The 16,164-nt window shown below is 39.4% G+C and overlaps 1 protein-coding gene across 3 annotated transcripts in view; it reads left to right on the forward strand.

Annotated features, from left to right (window-relative positions):
- The window catches only part of LOC121672012 (tubulin polymerization promoting protein), an 86,717-nt gene that overhangs the window by 11,041 nt on the left and 59,512 nt on the right, over positions 1-16,164 (forward strand). For all 3 annotated transcript variants that reach the window (XR_006018722.1, XM_042044400.1, XM_042044398.1), the window contains exon 2: positions 1,913-2,143. Coding sequence is in view for 2 of the 3 variants with exons in the window: in XM_042044400.1 (XP_041900334.1) it covers positions 1,917-2,143 (227 nt within the window). In the remaining variant the exon portion in view is untranslated. The remainder of the gene's footprint in view (positions 1-1,912; positions 2,144-16,164) is intronic.

Raw genomic sequence — 16,164 nt, forward strand, 5'->3', positions numbered from 1 at the left:
TTTTTTCTTATGTTCTTTTACTACTGTTTTGGTAGCAAAAGAATGTAGCCTGATGAAACAGAAGATTTGATCTAGATATACTTTGGTAAAAATGTATGCATCTGTAATGTGTGTAGTAGCTTACAATTTACTGTGCATGCTTTTTGTTTTGGAGTTTCAGTGTTGGGATGCTTTCAGATAAGTTTTTTGAGGTAAAATTCCTCTTCTTTAGATAGTAGGCAGGATGCAAAGGAAATAAAAATGGGAATTGGTTGCTTTTTAAACTTACTTATGAACTTGACATTTTCAAACTCTTTTTTTCCCCTCTCTGCTTCTCTTTTTATTTCATAGGGGCACATACAGTTCTCAGGCTACAGTTAGTACATTTCTGTCGTATTAATTTTAATTTAGCATTTTGGTTTGTTGGCCAAAACTTCTGCTGACTGTGTAAACAAAACGGAAGGACCCCCAGGCTTAAGATATAACAAGGGATTTAAGCATTTACTTAAATGTTTCCAGAATAGGCAGAAGTGCTTTGGCCATGCTGTGTTTGCTCAAGTGTGAAGGACAAAAGTCCTTTCAGTATGTTTTTAATTAAAATATTCTTTCTAATCAAAAAGCTTAACAATAACTGCTGCATAGCAAGTAGCTATAGGTTATTTCTGTTACAGTATGCAGGAAATGGTATGTCATGGTTGGTTGAGTGACAGCATTTAAGCAATATAGGAAGAGGTAGAATTTTAGAACCCATTCCCTTCCTGAGGTGTTTGTACTGATGTACAGTATATAAGGCCAAAGAACTTCCTATCTGATGAGGAAATAAAACCTTAACTAGAAATACCTACCAATCTCTGCATATGTTAATCACATCCCACGTACAGCTGGGACTTTAGAAGAAAGGCCAGGTAAGTATGACGGGCTTTCCAGCACTTATCTAGCACTTGCCAGATTTCTGATACCTGAAGCATCTCTTTATGGGTTAAAATCTGTAGTAGCACCACTGATGTGACTGTGGCAGCAGTCTTTATGCAGATGTTGGGGCAGGCAGACAGCGTACCCTGTGCCTAGGCTTTCTAGTGCCTCTTGCTTCTGCCATGCCAGGAGTGTGTGGGCAGAAGGCAAAGGTTTCTGTGACATCTTCTGGCACTTTAGGGGTTTTTTTTGTTTTTTTTTTATGAAGACACCTGAAAATAGTATTCTGTTGCTCAGTTTAAGGTTTCATTTGAAAGGCGAACGTATACTATATGTACTTGGAGTAGTCTGAAAGTTCTTGTCTGCAGTAATGACATCCCTTCTCAGTATTCCTGCATCATGGATGTGTTCATTCCAAATGAATTCCACAGCTACGATTCTTTGCACAGAAACTTGAGAAATAAATGGTCTTGATATGAGACTTGTCTTGTACTTGCTAGCCCTAACATTAATATTTTTGCTGCATTTCAAAAATACTTAGCTTTTCAGTAAAAAAAAAAATAATTAAAAAGCCAAAGTCCAGAAAATAAAGGAATGTTTATTTTTTCTTCAGAAATACAAGTACGTAGTAATGCCTACAGTGTAAAGGACTTAATTCTATTCAAATCAACAGAGTGACTGTGGTGATTGCATTTAAGAAAAAAAGAAAGGAAGCAAATACTAAGTGTTCTTTTGATGGCTGATGTATGATGGTGAAACTAGTTTTGTGTCGTTGTGTCCCTAGTTTCTTGGCCTACCTTTTTCTTTTTTTTTTTTAATGTACTAGAATTTTTTCCTAGATGGGCAGAGTTACATAGTTCTGTGTTTAGACTGATGTTTGATGGTGGAGGCCAGTGAGTTCTCACTAACTTTATGGACCATTTGTTCTTCATAAGTTGTGACATGGACTGTAGCATGTAGATGGACAGAAAGTAATCTAGTGCAAATTAATGTAATAAGTTTGCCCTCCTTTTCTTTGTAGCACAATGGCTGACAAATCGGCCAAACCAACAAACTCCCATGAGGGAGCTGCGGCAGGAGAAATAAGTGCACTGGAAGAGGCCTTTAGAAAATTTGCCGTCCATGGTGATACAAGAGCCACAGGAAAAGAAATGCATGGGAAGAACTGGTCAAAGCTGTGTAAGGACTGTCATATCATAGATGGGAAGAATGTGACAACCACAGATGTTGACATTGTCTTCAGTAAAATCAAGTAAGTTCATTTTAGCCATAATTTCATTGTTCCCCCCACCATGTTTTGTAGACACTATATAAATTTACCTTCTGTTGCTTACAGATGTTGTGTGACACTCTTTGTCAAAATCAATCTCTTTCTTGTTCCTTTACAAAATTTTGTTCCTTGGTCTGAAGATACAGCTTTCAGCTTCTGACCTGCTATCTTAAATTGACTTTGGTTTCACAGGTGTTATACTGTAAAAAGAGGTATAGTGTGATCAGGACAAATGCAGGCTCTTTCAATAAACTGCAGTAAGTGCTGTCACTGTTTCCTGAAAGATATCTGAATGAAGTCAGGAAGATCTTGCCAAAGTTTGGCCTCAGAGGACTGAGGCTAAGGTGGGATACGTACTAAAAGTCAATATTCTAACAACAGTCATGATATTCGTCACAACACCAGCTCAGGTTCGAAGTGTAGGGCCATGCCAAACTGCTGGTGAATATGGCATGGTGACCCATGGCTGTGATGAATTAGGATTGTCTTGGTGGTCTGATCTTATTTTTGTGACCAGACTGGAGCTTTAGTGAAACTTCCTCTACAGTTGAAAACATAGGCAGGCTTAGAAACTCGTCAAATCTAAAAGAAGATATTAAAGGAAAGATGTTAACAAGGAATTAATCTGTTATGGCATATTTTGTATGAAGCCCCAAATAATTTTTTTTTATATTGCTTTATGTGTAGAATTGGATTATTTTCACCTTTCCTATTCCCCTGACATCTGATATGATAATCTTGTTTTTTTCTGCTTTTTATTACCACTGTAACTGTTTAAATTGTTTCCCACCTCATTGTGTTGAGAAACATTATTTTTAAAGGAGTCCCTTAGTTGTACTTGTAGCTTGTAGGAACACTTATTTGGCTTGTGCAGTCAACTGTTCTGGTGTTATGCTGGGAGAAGATGCAAGCTGCATTTCTTACAAGGTAATTGGAAAATCTTGCTACAAGCACTGACCCTTTAGACTACATCAAAGTGGAGAAAGGCAGAGAAGTAAAGACCTTTAATCTTGAAACCTGTCCAGTGTGACATACATAGTTAGAATGACCTTACTTGATTGATTTCTTTGTTTTTTTGCTCCTTGGGGATCTTATCTAGATAAATGAAAACACTACATATGCACACTCCCACCCTCTTGTCCTTGTATCAGTCCCTACTTGTGTTTTCTTGAAAGTTGTGTTGATGGAGTTAGATATACCATCAGAGAACTGGCTTATTTGAAATGAATGTTTAGGCTGTGGGGTTTTGTTTCTTTCTTGATCTGTTATATTTTCAAATTTTCTTTGACTTTCATCAGCTTAAAATTTTGTTTTATTATTTCCTGTAGATAAGTACAATCTTAGTGCTACTTTTTCATATCAGTTTCTGGGCTCTTTAGTGATAGGACAATCCCATGATATGACATAAACAGATATGCATTGTTAGCAGATATAAAGAAGTATCACGTTTGGTGACTGTTGGGGCAGAAGGAATCCAGTCCTGTTCCGCAGGAGTGAATTGTGAGGTGGCGGGTACCTGAGGCTCCCGGGGAATGTCAGCATATCCCCTTGCTGCTGTTGAGCACTCCCAGCTTGGGGGTTCTTGTCTTTGTCTCTGGTGGGGGAGGGCTAGCTCAGCAGTTCCTCAGACCTTGCTCCCGTGACCTCTGTTAAGTGTTGTCATTTCTCTTGGAAGACGCATGCCATCTTTTCCTCTATCCAGTTGTCCTGGTTTAACCCCAGCCAGCAGCCAAGCCCCACGCAGCCACTCATTCACTCCCCCATCAGCAGCACTGGGGAGAGACTTGGAAGGGTAAAAGCTGGAAACCTCATGGGTTGAGATGAAGACAGTTTAATAGGAAAAGCAAAAGCCATGCACACAAGCAAAGCAAAACAATGAATTAATTCACTTCTTTCCATGGGCAGGTAGGTGTTCAGCCATCCCCAGGAGAGTAGGGCCCCATCACATGGTAACAAGTTGGGAACACGAACACCATCACTCCAAATGTTCCCCCCTTCCTCCTTCTTCCCCACACTTTATACCCTGAGCATGATGTCCTGTGGTCTGGAATATCCCTCAGGTCAGCTGGGGTCACCTGTCCTGGCTGTGTCTCCTCCCAGCCTTCCAAGCACCCCCCACATTCCTTGTCAGCATGGCAGTATGGAAAGCAGAAAAGGCCTTGGCTCAGTGCAAGTCCTGCTCAGCAATAACAAAAACATCTCTTAATTATCAACCTTGTGCTCACCAGAAATCCAAAACAGCCCCATACCAGCCACTGTGAAGATAATGAACTCTACCCCAGCCAAAACCAGCACAATAGTGTTTAATAGTTTAGTAGTAACTGCATCAAATGCAAAAGTATCTTAGTTTTAATTGTTTATTAACTTTTTGTTCATTTCCTACCTCTACATGTACATATAACATGTATTTTATATATTCTTCCCTTTTAAAATGATTTTATTTTTAAATTGTATTGCTTAAATGGCATATGGGACAACCTACAATAGCTGAGATCTGCTATCTTTATTAGGAGGATCTGTATTTTTCAAGTGTATGCTTTCAGTAGGTATACTTCCACATTTTCTTAACTGTTGGGGTTTTGTGGTTTTTTTACATTTTTATTCTTGAGTGCATGTGTCAGCAATTCTTTTTAGTCTAGATCACATTCATTTCACATACAGTATTTTAGGTTTTAAAAAGGAAAGATCTAATGGCTGTAGGAACTTGTGTTAGTAATATGCTTTAACTTAGGAGGGTTAAGCATAAGCTGAGTATACAGGCGTTCTCAAGCATGTTCAGACAGCTGTTTTTCCTTGCTTTCTCTTTTACTTCATATTTAACCCTAAGCTCAAGGATAATGATAGATTTGGTAGTGCATCAAAGCAGGCATGCTCACATAATAAACTCATTTTTATTTTACAAGCAGCTTTTTCCAAGCAGAGCTTTACGATTTTTTGAGAGACCAGGTTTTTCCCCCTCTGTGTTAAATGTAAAACCTTAAACACTATAAAAGAATCTCCAACTCCCCCCAAAAGTGCAAAGTGCAGTTTCCATGCCTCAAAAAGAATTCTGCTTATGGTTACCAGGAGGCTCTGTGCTTCACTCTTGGTTTTGGGCTCTTAAGCTAAAGTGTGTCTCAAAGGATTACCCTCAGCCTGGGATTCTGATGGTGAGCCGCAGTGATGGTTCAATGGGATGGGGCTGGTGGATTTTAGCAGTTGTAGGCTAGCCAGCGAACAACAAACATAAGAAAAAGTGTTTGTCATTCTCAACTCCAATTGCCATCTAGCATTGTGTTAGAATTTCCAAACGTATTTTCTGTTGATTCTGTTACTGGGAAGCCACTGTACTTAGCAGGGTTGTTTTCCAGCAAGCTATACTTAGAGTTTATGACAATGGCACATGTTGTTCAGACACTAGAAAATAATTAATCTAGTAGAAATGCTCTTTGGATTTATGAGTTACTATGTATAAAGCCCACATTTGTTGTCTTGCTAACTTTCCCAGGCTTCATTTATTATTCTGCTACAGATACTGGCAAAATAAGTAGGAACTAAACGTTGCTGATAGGGTAAAGTAACAAGGAAAATTAATAAGAGATATGTTTACCTAAGAGCTACTGAAAGATAATGTTCTATTCGCCGATTGGCAACTTTCTCTGCTCTAGGAGAGATTTTATCTCTGAAGTAATGAACATTTTTGTAGACTTAACATCCCCTCTCCACCTCTGCCAAACCATCTGAAAGTTTTAAATAGTCTGTGATACTTCTTCAAAGCTGGGACCCATGTGTCTGTCTCTCAGAGTTAGTTCTGTCTTTCAGTTCATTAGTTCATTTAAAGTTAAGTTTAATGTTGTTACAAAGGTTGTAGAAATTCCATTGAGCCTTTGTTACAAATAAGAAAAAAAGTGCAGAATGCGTGAGGATGTCAGGTCAGACATAAACGTAATTTGTCTGTTTATCTTGCATAAAAGTTCTACTGAAGGCCTTCTTGTGAGCACAGCATTTATATGTGCTTGAGGATAAGAAGAAGGAATAGTCTAATGCGAAGAATCTGCAGTAGTAGACATGAAAGAATTATTGCTATAATTGTGTTCTTTGGTAAGAAAATATGTAAATTGGGTGATCTTCCCCCCCCCCCCAATATTCCTGTTTAACAGTAATTTATAGGGTCCCACAAGTTCTTCCAATTTGGTGGACTGTAATATAAGTTTATGTTTTTTAAAATTGTCAGCTCAGAAAATACAAGAAATGAGGCAGCAAAGAATTTCACAATGGAATTACTTGAAATGAAAAGCTAAAGCCTGCTTATGAGAGTAGCTGCATGTATGAATATTTATGATTTGCATCCCTAGAGAACAAAGTAAAAACACCTGCATTTTTGCCAAATATTTGGATTGTTCTAATGCAGCTGGAATAGACTGCAGTTTCTATAATAAGTAGAAGAGTAAACTTTCCTTATTTTTAGGTTATCAGGCATGCAATAAAGCCATCTCTTAAAATGTCATTAACTTTCCATACATCCTGCACCTGGAAGAGCAGAAGAAATTGTGAAGAGTGAATTACAAAGTTCTACCATATCTTATGGGATGACATCTGTTAAAAAATGCAGCAAAGCCAACAGAAGTGTACATAACTGTAAAGGTATTATGCAGTAAGCTTTCTTTTTTGTAGTTTCATGGTCAACACCTGAGATGTTGTACTCCTTTCTTTGTATGCTTTTTGGACTACATAAAACAGTAACACTGGTTGTAGGGTAAATTTTAATTTCAAAGCTAGCTTAAAGTTATATAAAAATCCCTTCTGCTAACTGGTACCAGGAAAACTTTTTCTCTGTAAATGGCGAAAATGGAGCAACCTCTTCTCAGAAAAAATGGCTCATATGATTGTTAAAAACAAGCCTGAAAATACTTCATGGGAAGTAATTTTTTTAACTGGTCCATAAATTCTCTGCCATACTTGAAGACAAAGAAAAGTCACAGTCATGTTCTATGGGAATGGAAGGCTTCTTAATTACTTTATCTGAAGTATTTGTGACAGGACCAAAACTAGTACTCCAACTTTTTTTGTTATGATATTTCCCTGTAGCTCAGGTTTCTGCAAAAATATAGGGGTTTAATATAAATATCTTAGTAATACTAGATCATTCAAAGCATTAATTTTTTCACATACTATCTGAACCTTATATAGATATCTTTCTTTTATATTTTTTTAATGAAAAGTGATAATGCAGTGCCGGGCCTACTGAATTTAGAGACATACAATATGCAGACATGCAATAGCATTTGAAGATGGATGTTCTTCATGACAGTGGGAATTCCATGGGTATCTTTTCAGTAGCTGAAACACTTGCCTGCTTTCTTGGAAAATTTCTTCATTAACTGTTTCTTTTCTGGTACTCTTCTGGAGTTCCAAAAGTTTGTCAGCTGTGTGTCTTGTATTGTGCTTGCAGAGTGCAAGTATGGATTTAGTGAATCTTGTTGCCTTGGAGAAAGCAAGGTCATTGGTGACAGAAGAGAAGGGCACTGAAAGGTTCTGCACTTGGTATGAAAAGTAACATGTGGCTGCATTCTTATTCCAGCAAGATGGTGAGGCACAACAGTCTAAGAACTTCAGGATTTTTGTATTAAGGAAAGCAGAACACCCAAGAATAATAGATGCTACTGAGCTCTGACCAGCATTCCAGCATGTTGCCTTAGGAACTCTAAATTTCTTTGTTTATTGGGGGTCAACAACTGCTCTGGGAAATTTGATATGTTAGCTATGCCATACACATACTTCACTTGTTGTATGTAGTTAACATGGTAATAGTAATAGCCCTGATATAAATACCTCTGCTCTTATTTTAGAAGTGTTACCACTGAGCACTGCAAGAATATGTTTTAAGCACTGCCATAAAACTGCTAATTCTATGACACTATTAGATAGAAAAATAAAAATATTTCTGTTTACACTGGCATGTTACTATGGTTGCAGGCAGGCCTGGGTGACGTCAGCCCTTGGATCTGTTGTGAGCATTTATTTAGGTAGTCATCTCCATGGAAACATTTGTTTGTTTTGATGTTACTATGTGTTAAATTTTAAACAAATTTTTGCAGTTCTATACTGGTTTGTTACTGAAGATGAGTTAAGCTACAGAAGCTTTGTAAATATACCTTACTCCCCACCCTCTAAAATATTCTTGGTAAAAGATCAAGTGACAGAATAATTGTCTTCTGAAATTCCATTAGTAGTTCTTGATGTTGCTTTGACATGTTTTCTTGTTGCTGAGGAAGCCATGTATTATAAAGGCCAGAAAACTCTCCTCCATCTTTTTGAGAAAGGAAGGTTTTGTTCCCATGGAGAATATTCACAACACACTTTATTGTTCCCTGACTTTTGAGCAGACCCACCCGTGCTCTGTCCTTGCTGTCTTGCATGCTTGGCTGTTTAGCCTAATTCCCACAGCCTGGATCAGTCAGGTCTCTGCAGGAGTGCTTCCACCTGAGAACAGCTGGGCCTTAATGCAGCAGTACTTCACCATGGCTGCAAGACTTGAAATGGGTAATGTTTGCTCTGAGAAGCTGACAAGAAAACTCTTGGCAAGAATGAGTACATGCTTTCCTCATTTGTCAACTGTAATATAATTGTTGTCTTTTCTTTGTATTGAACAAGTATGATGCTTCTTGCTTTCTTATTGTTTTGAAAGGACTAGTACTTTGACATCTGAGCTCATTCAAAACAAATACCTATCCACGAGGTTTCTCTGAAGCAAATAGTCTTCAACAGAGATTTTTACTGAAGCCTCTCTTAAATTTTTGAAGTGCGTAAATAGGTATGAAGTGGTCTTTATATATAAATGAAGCACACAGTAGTTGCAAGCTATGTTTTACATCCCTGCTGGAGACATTCTTCTGATAATGACATAGAAAAGGATTTTTGTAATCCTACTTTATGCATGAAGTAGGCATAACAGTTAACTTTTGTACTTTGTCTGCATCAGGAAATACATTTTAAGTAGATATAGAACAATATGCAGGGCAAAATCTGTTCTGGTAATTCTCAGACAAATTGTGAAGTTGTGTGTTTTTAGGTAGAAGTGAAGGTAAGTTTCAACAGAAAGTGTTCTTTTTTGCCACATCTATATTTTAATTGAAATTAAGATCTGCCTTTCTTGCCTAAAGAGCCAAATGTAATGTTGCCATTTGCACTTTATACTTCAAAAGCTTTTATTTAAAAAGACAAAACAGCTCTTCTCCCTCTTCTGCCAAGAGGCATAAATTCTAAAAGTAAAACAGTGATTGCATATGAGAAGGAAGATGGTTTTAAATTCACTTGCTGTAACACAGGCTTGTTTTATGCATGTATAATGGCTAAATTTTATACCCATATTGATGTTTGCTGATGAGGATTTTAAAAACACCATTTTGCATGAGCAGACATCACATGAAAACCTATAGGTACAGTGGTGAGTGATTCATTTCCCAGCTGATACGGAATGCTGCATGATGTCATACATGGTACTATATATAGCAGCTTACTTGGTATTTGCCACACTTTGTGGCATATTCCACTTGTGTGCTACAGGAACTTCTGCTGGCTTAGAGTAGCAGTCGGTTGTTGTTTTTGGATTTTTTTTTTTTGGCAGGTCAGCCTATTGTGCCATCATTTAAAACTACCTATTTTTCATTTATAAAAGCAGCTATGTGAAATCTGCCTTAGTTTTACTGACTAAATAAACTAAGTAACAAGCAAGTATTTTCCATACTGTTACTGTGGACTTTGATTTCATGGATTGAAGTGGAAGATGATTAAGATGTAGAGGACAACTGCAGCGTTGTCTGCAGCAACCAGGTGGTTGTAAAGTTTAAGATCCTGAAAGGAATGATCAAGATTAACAACAGAATTACAAGCCTGAACTTCAGAAGGGCAGGTCTTGGCCTCTTCATCTTCTCTCTGGATACTGCCCTGGAGAGTAGAAGTGCCCAGGAGAGCTGGTTGATCTTCAAGGCAGCTTCATCAGAGCACGAGAACGTTTCATTCTCATGTGCAGGAAGTCGGGCAAGCATGGCAGCAGGCTAGCAAGAGTATACATGGAGCTTGTGACTGGGCTGGACCATGAGGAGGAGGTACACAAGAGACGGAAGCAGGGAGAAGGTTTGTGGGAAAAATACAGCCCATGCTTGAAGAAACAGAGAGAGGAAAGTTAAAGTTCAGGCCGGTCTGCATAACCTCAGTCCCCAGGGAGGTTGTGAAGTAAATCCTTCTGGAAGTCCTTTCTCTACACACGAAGGACAAGAAGGTGATTTGGAGCAACCAGCATGGATTTGCCAAGGACAAGTTGTGCCTGATTGACCTCATTGCTTGAGGTTAATCATTCACCTCCCATGAAATGACTGACACTGTGGGTAAAGGGGTGTAGTTAGTATCCATTGATTATGGCAAGGACTTGACCCCAGTCACATCATCACCAAATTGTTGAGGTATGGGCTGGAGAGTGGGCCAGCAGTCTAGGAGGCAGCTCTGGAGGTGGTGGTGGTGTCAGTGTTGTGGTTTAACCTGAGCTGGAAAATTAGCCCCATGCAGCCGCTCTGTTTCCCCCACCAGTGGGATGGGGAAGAGAATCAGAGGAGTGAGAAATCATGAGTTGAGTAAAGACAGTTCAATAGGAAAAGCAAAAACTGCTCACACAAGCAAAGCACACCAAGGAAGTCATTCATCCCTTCCCATGGGCAGGCAGGTGTTCAGCCGTCCCCAAAAAAGCAGGGCTCCATCATGCAGAGTAGTATAAGACCATCACTCTGAATATCCCCCACTTCCTCCTTCCTGAAGCTTCTATGCTGAGCATGATGCCGTATGGTATGGAATATACCATAGGTCAGTTCGGGTCAGCTGTCCTGCCTGTGTCCCTTCCCAGCTCTTTGCATACCCCCAACCTCTTCGCTGGAGGAGCAATAGGAGAAGCAGAAGCCTTGAAACTGTGTAAGTGCTGCTCAGCAATAACAAAAACATCTCTATGTTATCAACACTGTTTTCCACAAATCCAAACTACCACCTCATACTAGTCACTGTGAAGGAAATTAACTCTACTCCAGCCAAAACTAGCACAGATGGGAAACTTCTGAAGGTGAGGTGACAGCAGTCCTTGCAGTGAGAGTGAGTTGTGGCAGCAAGGAAGGGTAGCGACATCCTGGGCTGCGTGAGTCAGTGTGTGGTCAGCAGGTCTGGGGAGGTGATCCTTCCCTTCAGCTTGGGCTCCTGAGACTGTGTCTCAGTGCCCAGTCTGGGGCTCCCCTGTGTAGGAAAGAGATTGATACGCTGGAACAGGCCTGGTGCAGGGCCACCAGGATGGTCACAGGGCTGATTGTGGTACATGGTGACCTGTGGGATAAAAATAAATTTCGTTGTGCTCCTGTATAGGCAGTACAAATTAACTTCTTGTTCTGAAATTAGAGTGGAAATTTTATAGGGAAAAAGTGTGTGTGTATGTATGTTGTTTACTCCTAAAATGTCAACATGACCTTGAAATCCCTCATCTCATAATTAATATACTATATATGTTGCAATTAGATATATTTAATCTGCCTGTGTGCGTAAAACTACCAAAAATTTAGATGTGGTCTGCTTGAGATGTGATGTTTATGAATGGAAGTGTGCTCCATCTGATGTGGTTTTTATCTTTCTTCAATCTTTTTGTTTGTCTTTCCTTAAAAAAACAACAGTGGGTTGACTTGGGAGAGCCTACTTGATGTGTCCTTCCCATTATCTAGAAGTTGAGGAGGACTTTTTTACAACTGAATTGGAACAAGTCTCATTAAAGACTGGACATTAAATCCTTACCAGGATTAGTTAAAATGGTGTCACTTTCTGGCATTATTGGAGTTGCTTATTGGGTTTTTTTGTGTGAGTGTGTCTGTGCACACACTAAACTGAAGGAACACGAACAAAATGCAAATTTTATTTGAAGCTTGATCTCGGTTTCTGACTTTGTGCAGACTTTTAATGAATGTGCATGTATTCCCATGAATGTAAAAACCAAGTAAATACAATTTTGGTAGGGAGTTCTGGTACAATTTCCCCCCCAAAAAAGGGCAAACTTTCCCTTTGAAATTTTTTTTCCATGTTACAGTCATTTTTTGTTTCTCATTTTTACGAAGGTTGTGGATATTACCAGCAGACCAATAATTTTCTAAGCCTTGCTGAGACTGTGAATGTTGGTGCTGATTCTGCAGGCTCCCAGAACATTTTAATTCCATAAAGAAATCTCCATGGCAACTTTTTCTAGGAAAATGTGGTGTTAGATACTGAATTGTTATGGTTGAAGGAGCAGATGTAGGAAAGCACTCAGTTTCAGTGAGGAAAGCTGACTGCAGGTGACAGTGTAGCCAGAAGTGCTGTGGCTAAGATGTTGTGGTGAGGAGTAATGAGCAGCTCACCTACTGCCTGTCACCATCCTTCTTGGCAGTGCACGCAGTCCCAGCACTGATTGCTGAAAAGGCACAGTCAGTCCTCAGGCAGGCAGGGACTGTTTCTGTACTATCTGGACATTTGTAATTCAGGAAAGAAAACCAACCAGAAAACCCTGCTGCAGGGTGTTGCATCATCAAGTTTCTGCCTAAGCTGTGGAACAGCTTTAAATCAAACCTGCATCTTTGTCAGTGGTGGCAAGCAGTGGAAAACATCTTCAGGCAAAGTTGTTTCAGTGGAGCCAAGAGTTCGTTGTGAAAGCGAGGGCACTTGGTGTCTGTTTTGAATATGTGATATTCCTGAAGTCCAGTAGGTTTTCTCGGTGCTTTTCCTTCCCAGGAATTGGTTGTGGAGAGCCTTCTGGGAATGGTGCCATGCTGTGTGCAGAGCCGCCTGGCACAGAGTTCCCGCGAGCTTGCCAGGGGTGTGGTGCTGCAGAAGTGAGCCCCGTGCAGCTGCAAGTGCGTGGTGCTGCACTGCAGTGCCCTGCTCGTGGAGCCCACTGCAGTGTGCCAGGTGCAAAGCTTTTGTGGCATTTGCTTGGGATGAGAACTGTGAGCTTTTTAGAAGGGATGGTACTGTGTGCTGACAGAAAATGAGGAACGCTACCTTGGCAGCACTGAATCGTCTTTCTTCTTCTTTGCCTCAACTTTGTTCTGGAAGGAAAAGTCCTGAAAGTGTGGGAGATCTTTCAGATTGTGGCACTAGGACGCTCAGAAAAGCAAAAAGATTTCTAGAGTGCTCGTTTTCTAGGCAGAAACATAGAAGACTCTAAAGAAAAGAATAAGCCACCACCATCATCTGGTGAGCAGGAGCTAGTTCATCTGTTTGTCTCTGCTGGTACAGCAGAGCATTGTACCGCTTAGTGCCATTTGTGGTCATGGGCATCGGCAGCTGCAGAACACTGGTGATCTTTGGCACCAGGCTGTGACTCTCATGACTCATGACAGCACTTGCTTCATTGCCCAGATGTCTTGGATCTTTAGTATATGCTCTTCAGTTGCAAATATTGTTTAAAAGTGAAAATAAGCTAACAAGTAGTTATTGTACTCTCAATATGACATTTTTAATGGTATTAAAAGATGCAGCTGATAGCTTTTATATCATTATAATTGTGTACAAGGTAAGTTGTTTTTCTTTCAGTTAACAACAGATAATACAGTGATACTGTAACGCAATAGTAGTTCATTACAGCAGTATGAGAAAACAAAATGGGTCTGTACTTACCGTCTGGAATCTATCTCAGTTATACAGGATCTCCAGATATACTCATTACAATTCCCAATGCAGTACCAATTAACCATGGATTTAGCTGCTTTGTGATATTTGAGGTGTTTGTTACTCATTGTGGGGTGGTGTTTGTTAAACTTCTGAATGGAACTGATCGTGCTGAGAATGGAGGGTTTATGTGACCCAGACCGGTGTGGGAGTAATATGAGAAGCTACTGATGAGAGGATCATGGAGTAGAGGGTGGGCAGTTCTTATTCATCATCATATGCAGTCTGTATTTCACAAAAAGGTGTTGTGTGTTTGCTTCTGCTAGAACAAGCCTCTGTGGTATGGGCTGCCTTAAAAGTGATGACTGCAGTATTTACCATCAGCTCTCCCGTGACTTCCTGTGCACAGCAGCTACTGCTGCTGCACACTAAGAGAGTTCGTGTCACTAGGGGAATACAAGGAGCCCTATTTTGATACTCCTTGTGGGCTCTCTTCCTGTGTTGCAATTTGAAACAGGTAGTAAGCAACCTTTCTTCCAAATTTAGGCTGTTTACATTTTCTTCCTGTCATGGATGCTGTAAGAAAAAAGATGCCTGGGGCATTTGTAATCCAAGTGGAGATGAGCATGTGTCAGACTGTTCTCATTTAGCATGGTGTCAATGGAAGGTTTTGTAGGTTTCTAAGCAGTATGCATTGATAAGTGTTTTCAGCTCTACAAGAGCGTTTCTAGGGAGGATGTTTTATTTGGGTTTTTTTGGCACCTTTTTGTTTTCAGCAAAAAAATTTAACAGGTGAGCTGGCATTCTTAAAAGAGCCTATAAATAGGAAAAATAAGAAAAAGGGAATAATTTGGCATTTATAAGTTCTGCCTTTTTTTAGTCTAAAGAGATTTGTAGGTTGAGACATAGGTTTCAAATCTAACAGAACAATATGAGAAGGTACTGAAAGGTAGTTGCAGTAAAAGAAAATATATACCTCATATGGTAACTGATAGCCACTCTATTAGGTGATTGTCCTATGTATATGCAGAAATAAAGAATTTTAATTTTAGATGTCAGATGAAAATGGTAGTGAACTGAATGTCTGAGATTTGAGTTCAGGATATTTTTAATGCTAATAATTAGAATTAATGAATGGTGTGAATGCAAATCTAAAATTAATGACTATAATCTGATTAAATGTTTCTTGTTCCCAGTAAGTCCTGGTACTAGTTTAAAAAGAACAATGAAGAGTATTCAGTTTAGTAGATCCTTGAGAGAGCCAGTGCATTTGCCATGTGTTTCAGCAGTTCATCCTTTATTAAAAATACATAAATAGCATGACTTTTTTTTCCAAGACTTTGTTGGGAAAACAAATAGAAATAATTTCCTTACCTTTACAGAAAAGATGGAACTGTGCTGTCTTCTTCCAGACAGGTTGCTTTTTTTTCATCACTTCCTCAGATGAGAGTAATGGGAGAGCTTTACATTATGCTGAAGTGAATGTCATGGCTGGGAAATCTCTTGATCTAAAATGCACAGAACTAGCTTGATTTTTTTTTTCCCCCCCAAGACAAAAGACTGTGGCCTATTGGGACTCCTCTAACCAGATGGAGAAAGCTATAGAGAGGGTACTAGGCAGTTAAGTAAGCTGCTTGGTTTTCCGATTTCTGTACTGAATAGGATGACCTCTGTGTGCTGATTAAACATTCTGGTTTTGAGTTTGACCTGCAAATCCAGCTGCCTGCAGCTTCAGTCAACATTGGCCATTTTGGACAATTTTGATAATTCCTTTCCTGATACAGTTTTGTGTTCTTTGCCCAACAAGACAGTATCTCATCCATGCTTGGAAGATGGTTCCTTTTATTTCCCTTTTAGATGCTATACTGTGTCACCCAGTCATTGTCTTTGAGTACTAATCTGTGAAAGCCATAGTCCAGGTGGACAGTGAAGTGATGGTAACCTGTGGTAAACATGAGAGGTGTAAAAGAGCAGTCAGACTTAAGGACTACCCTTAGAGAACTGGACTTCTTTAATGTTAGGGGCACTGACTTGATGTTATCTAACACGACATTTGCTCTTTTTGGAGGTTGTTCAACTCCATTTGTCAAAGCTTTGAGATAAAGAAGGTGACAAGGCATACTTTCTGACCAGTTACCCAAATAACTTAGGCCAAGTGTTGATTAGATTCCTATATGTGCTTGCCCCAGGTGTGATCTCTTAATCTTAGAGGAAGTCATTTGCTGAAGAGCACAGCTTCTGCAGCATATATAGTGGTTTTTAAAGGAGTTATATTATTGACTAACCTCTCAACAGCATTATTAATTGTCATATGCTGTTGTTTAAGAAAATGAAGCATAGTGTACCTGATTTGCATGTAC

This window comes from Corvus kubaryi, unplaced genomic scaffold (assembly GCF_017639235.1).
Source record: "Corvus kubaryi isolate FWS band 111438036 unplaced genomic scaffold, C.kubaryi_AGA036_p1.0 37398, whole genome shotgun sequence".
In the NCBI taxonomy this organism is placed as follows: Eukaryota; Metazoa; Chordata; class Aves; order Passeriformes; family Corvidae; genus Corvus; species Corvus kubaryi.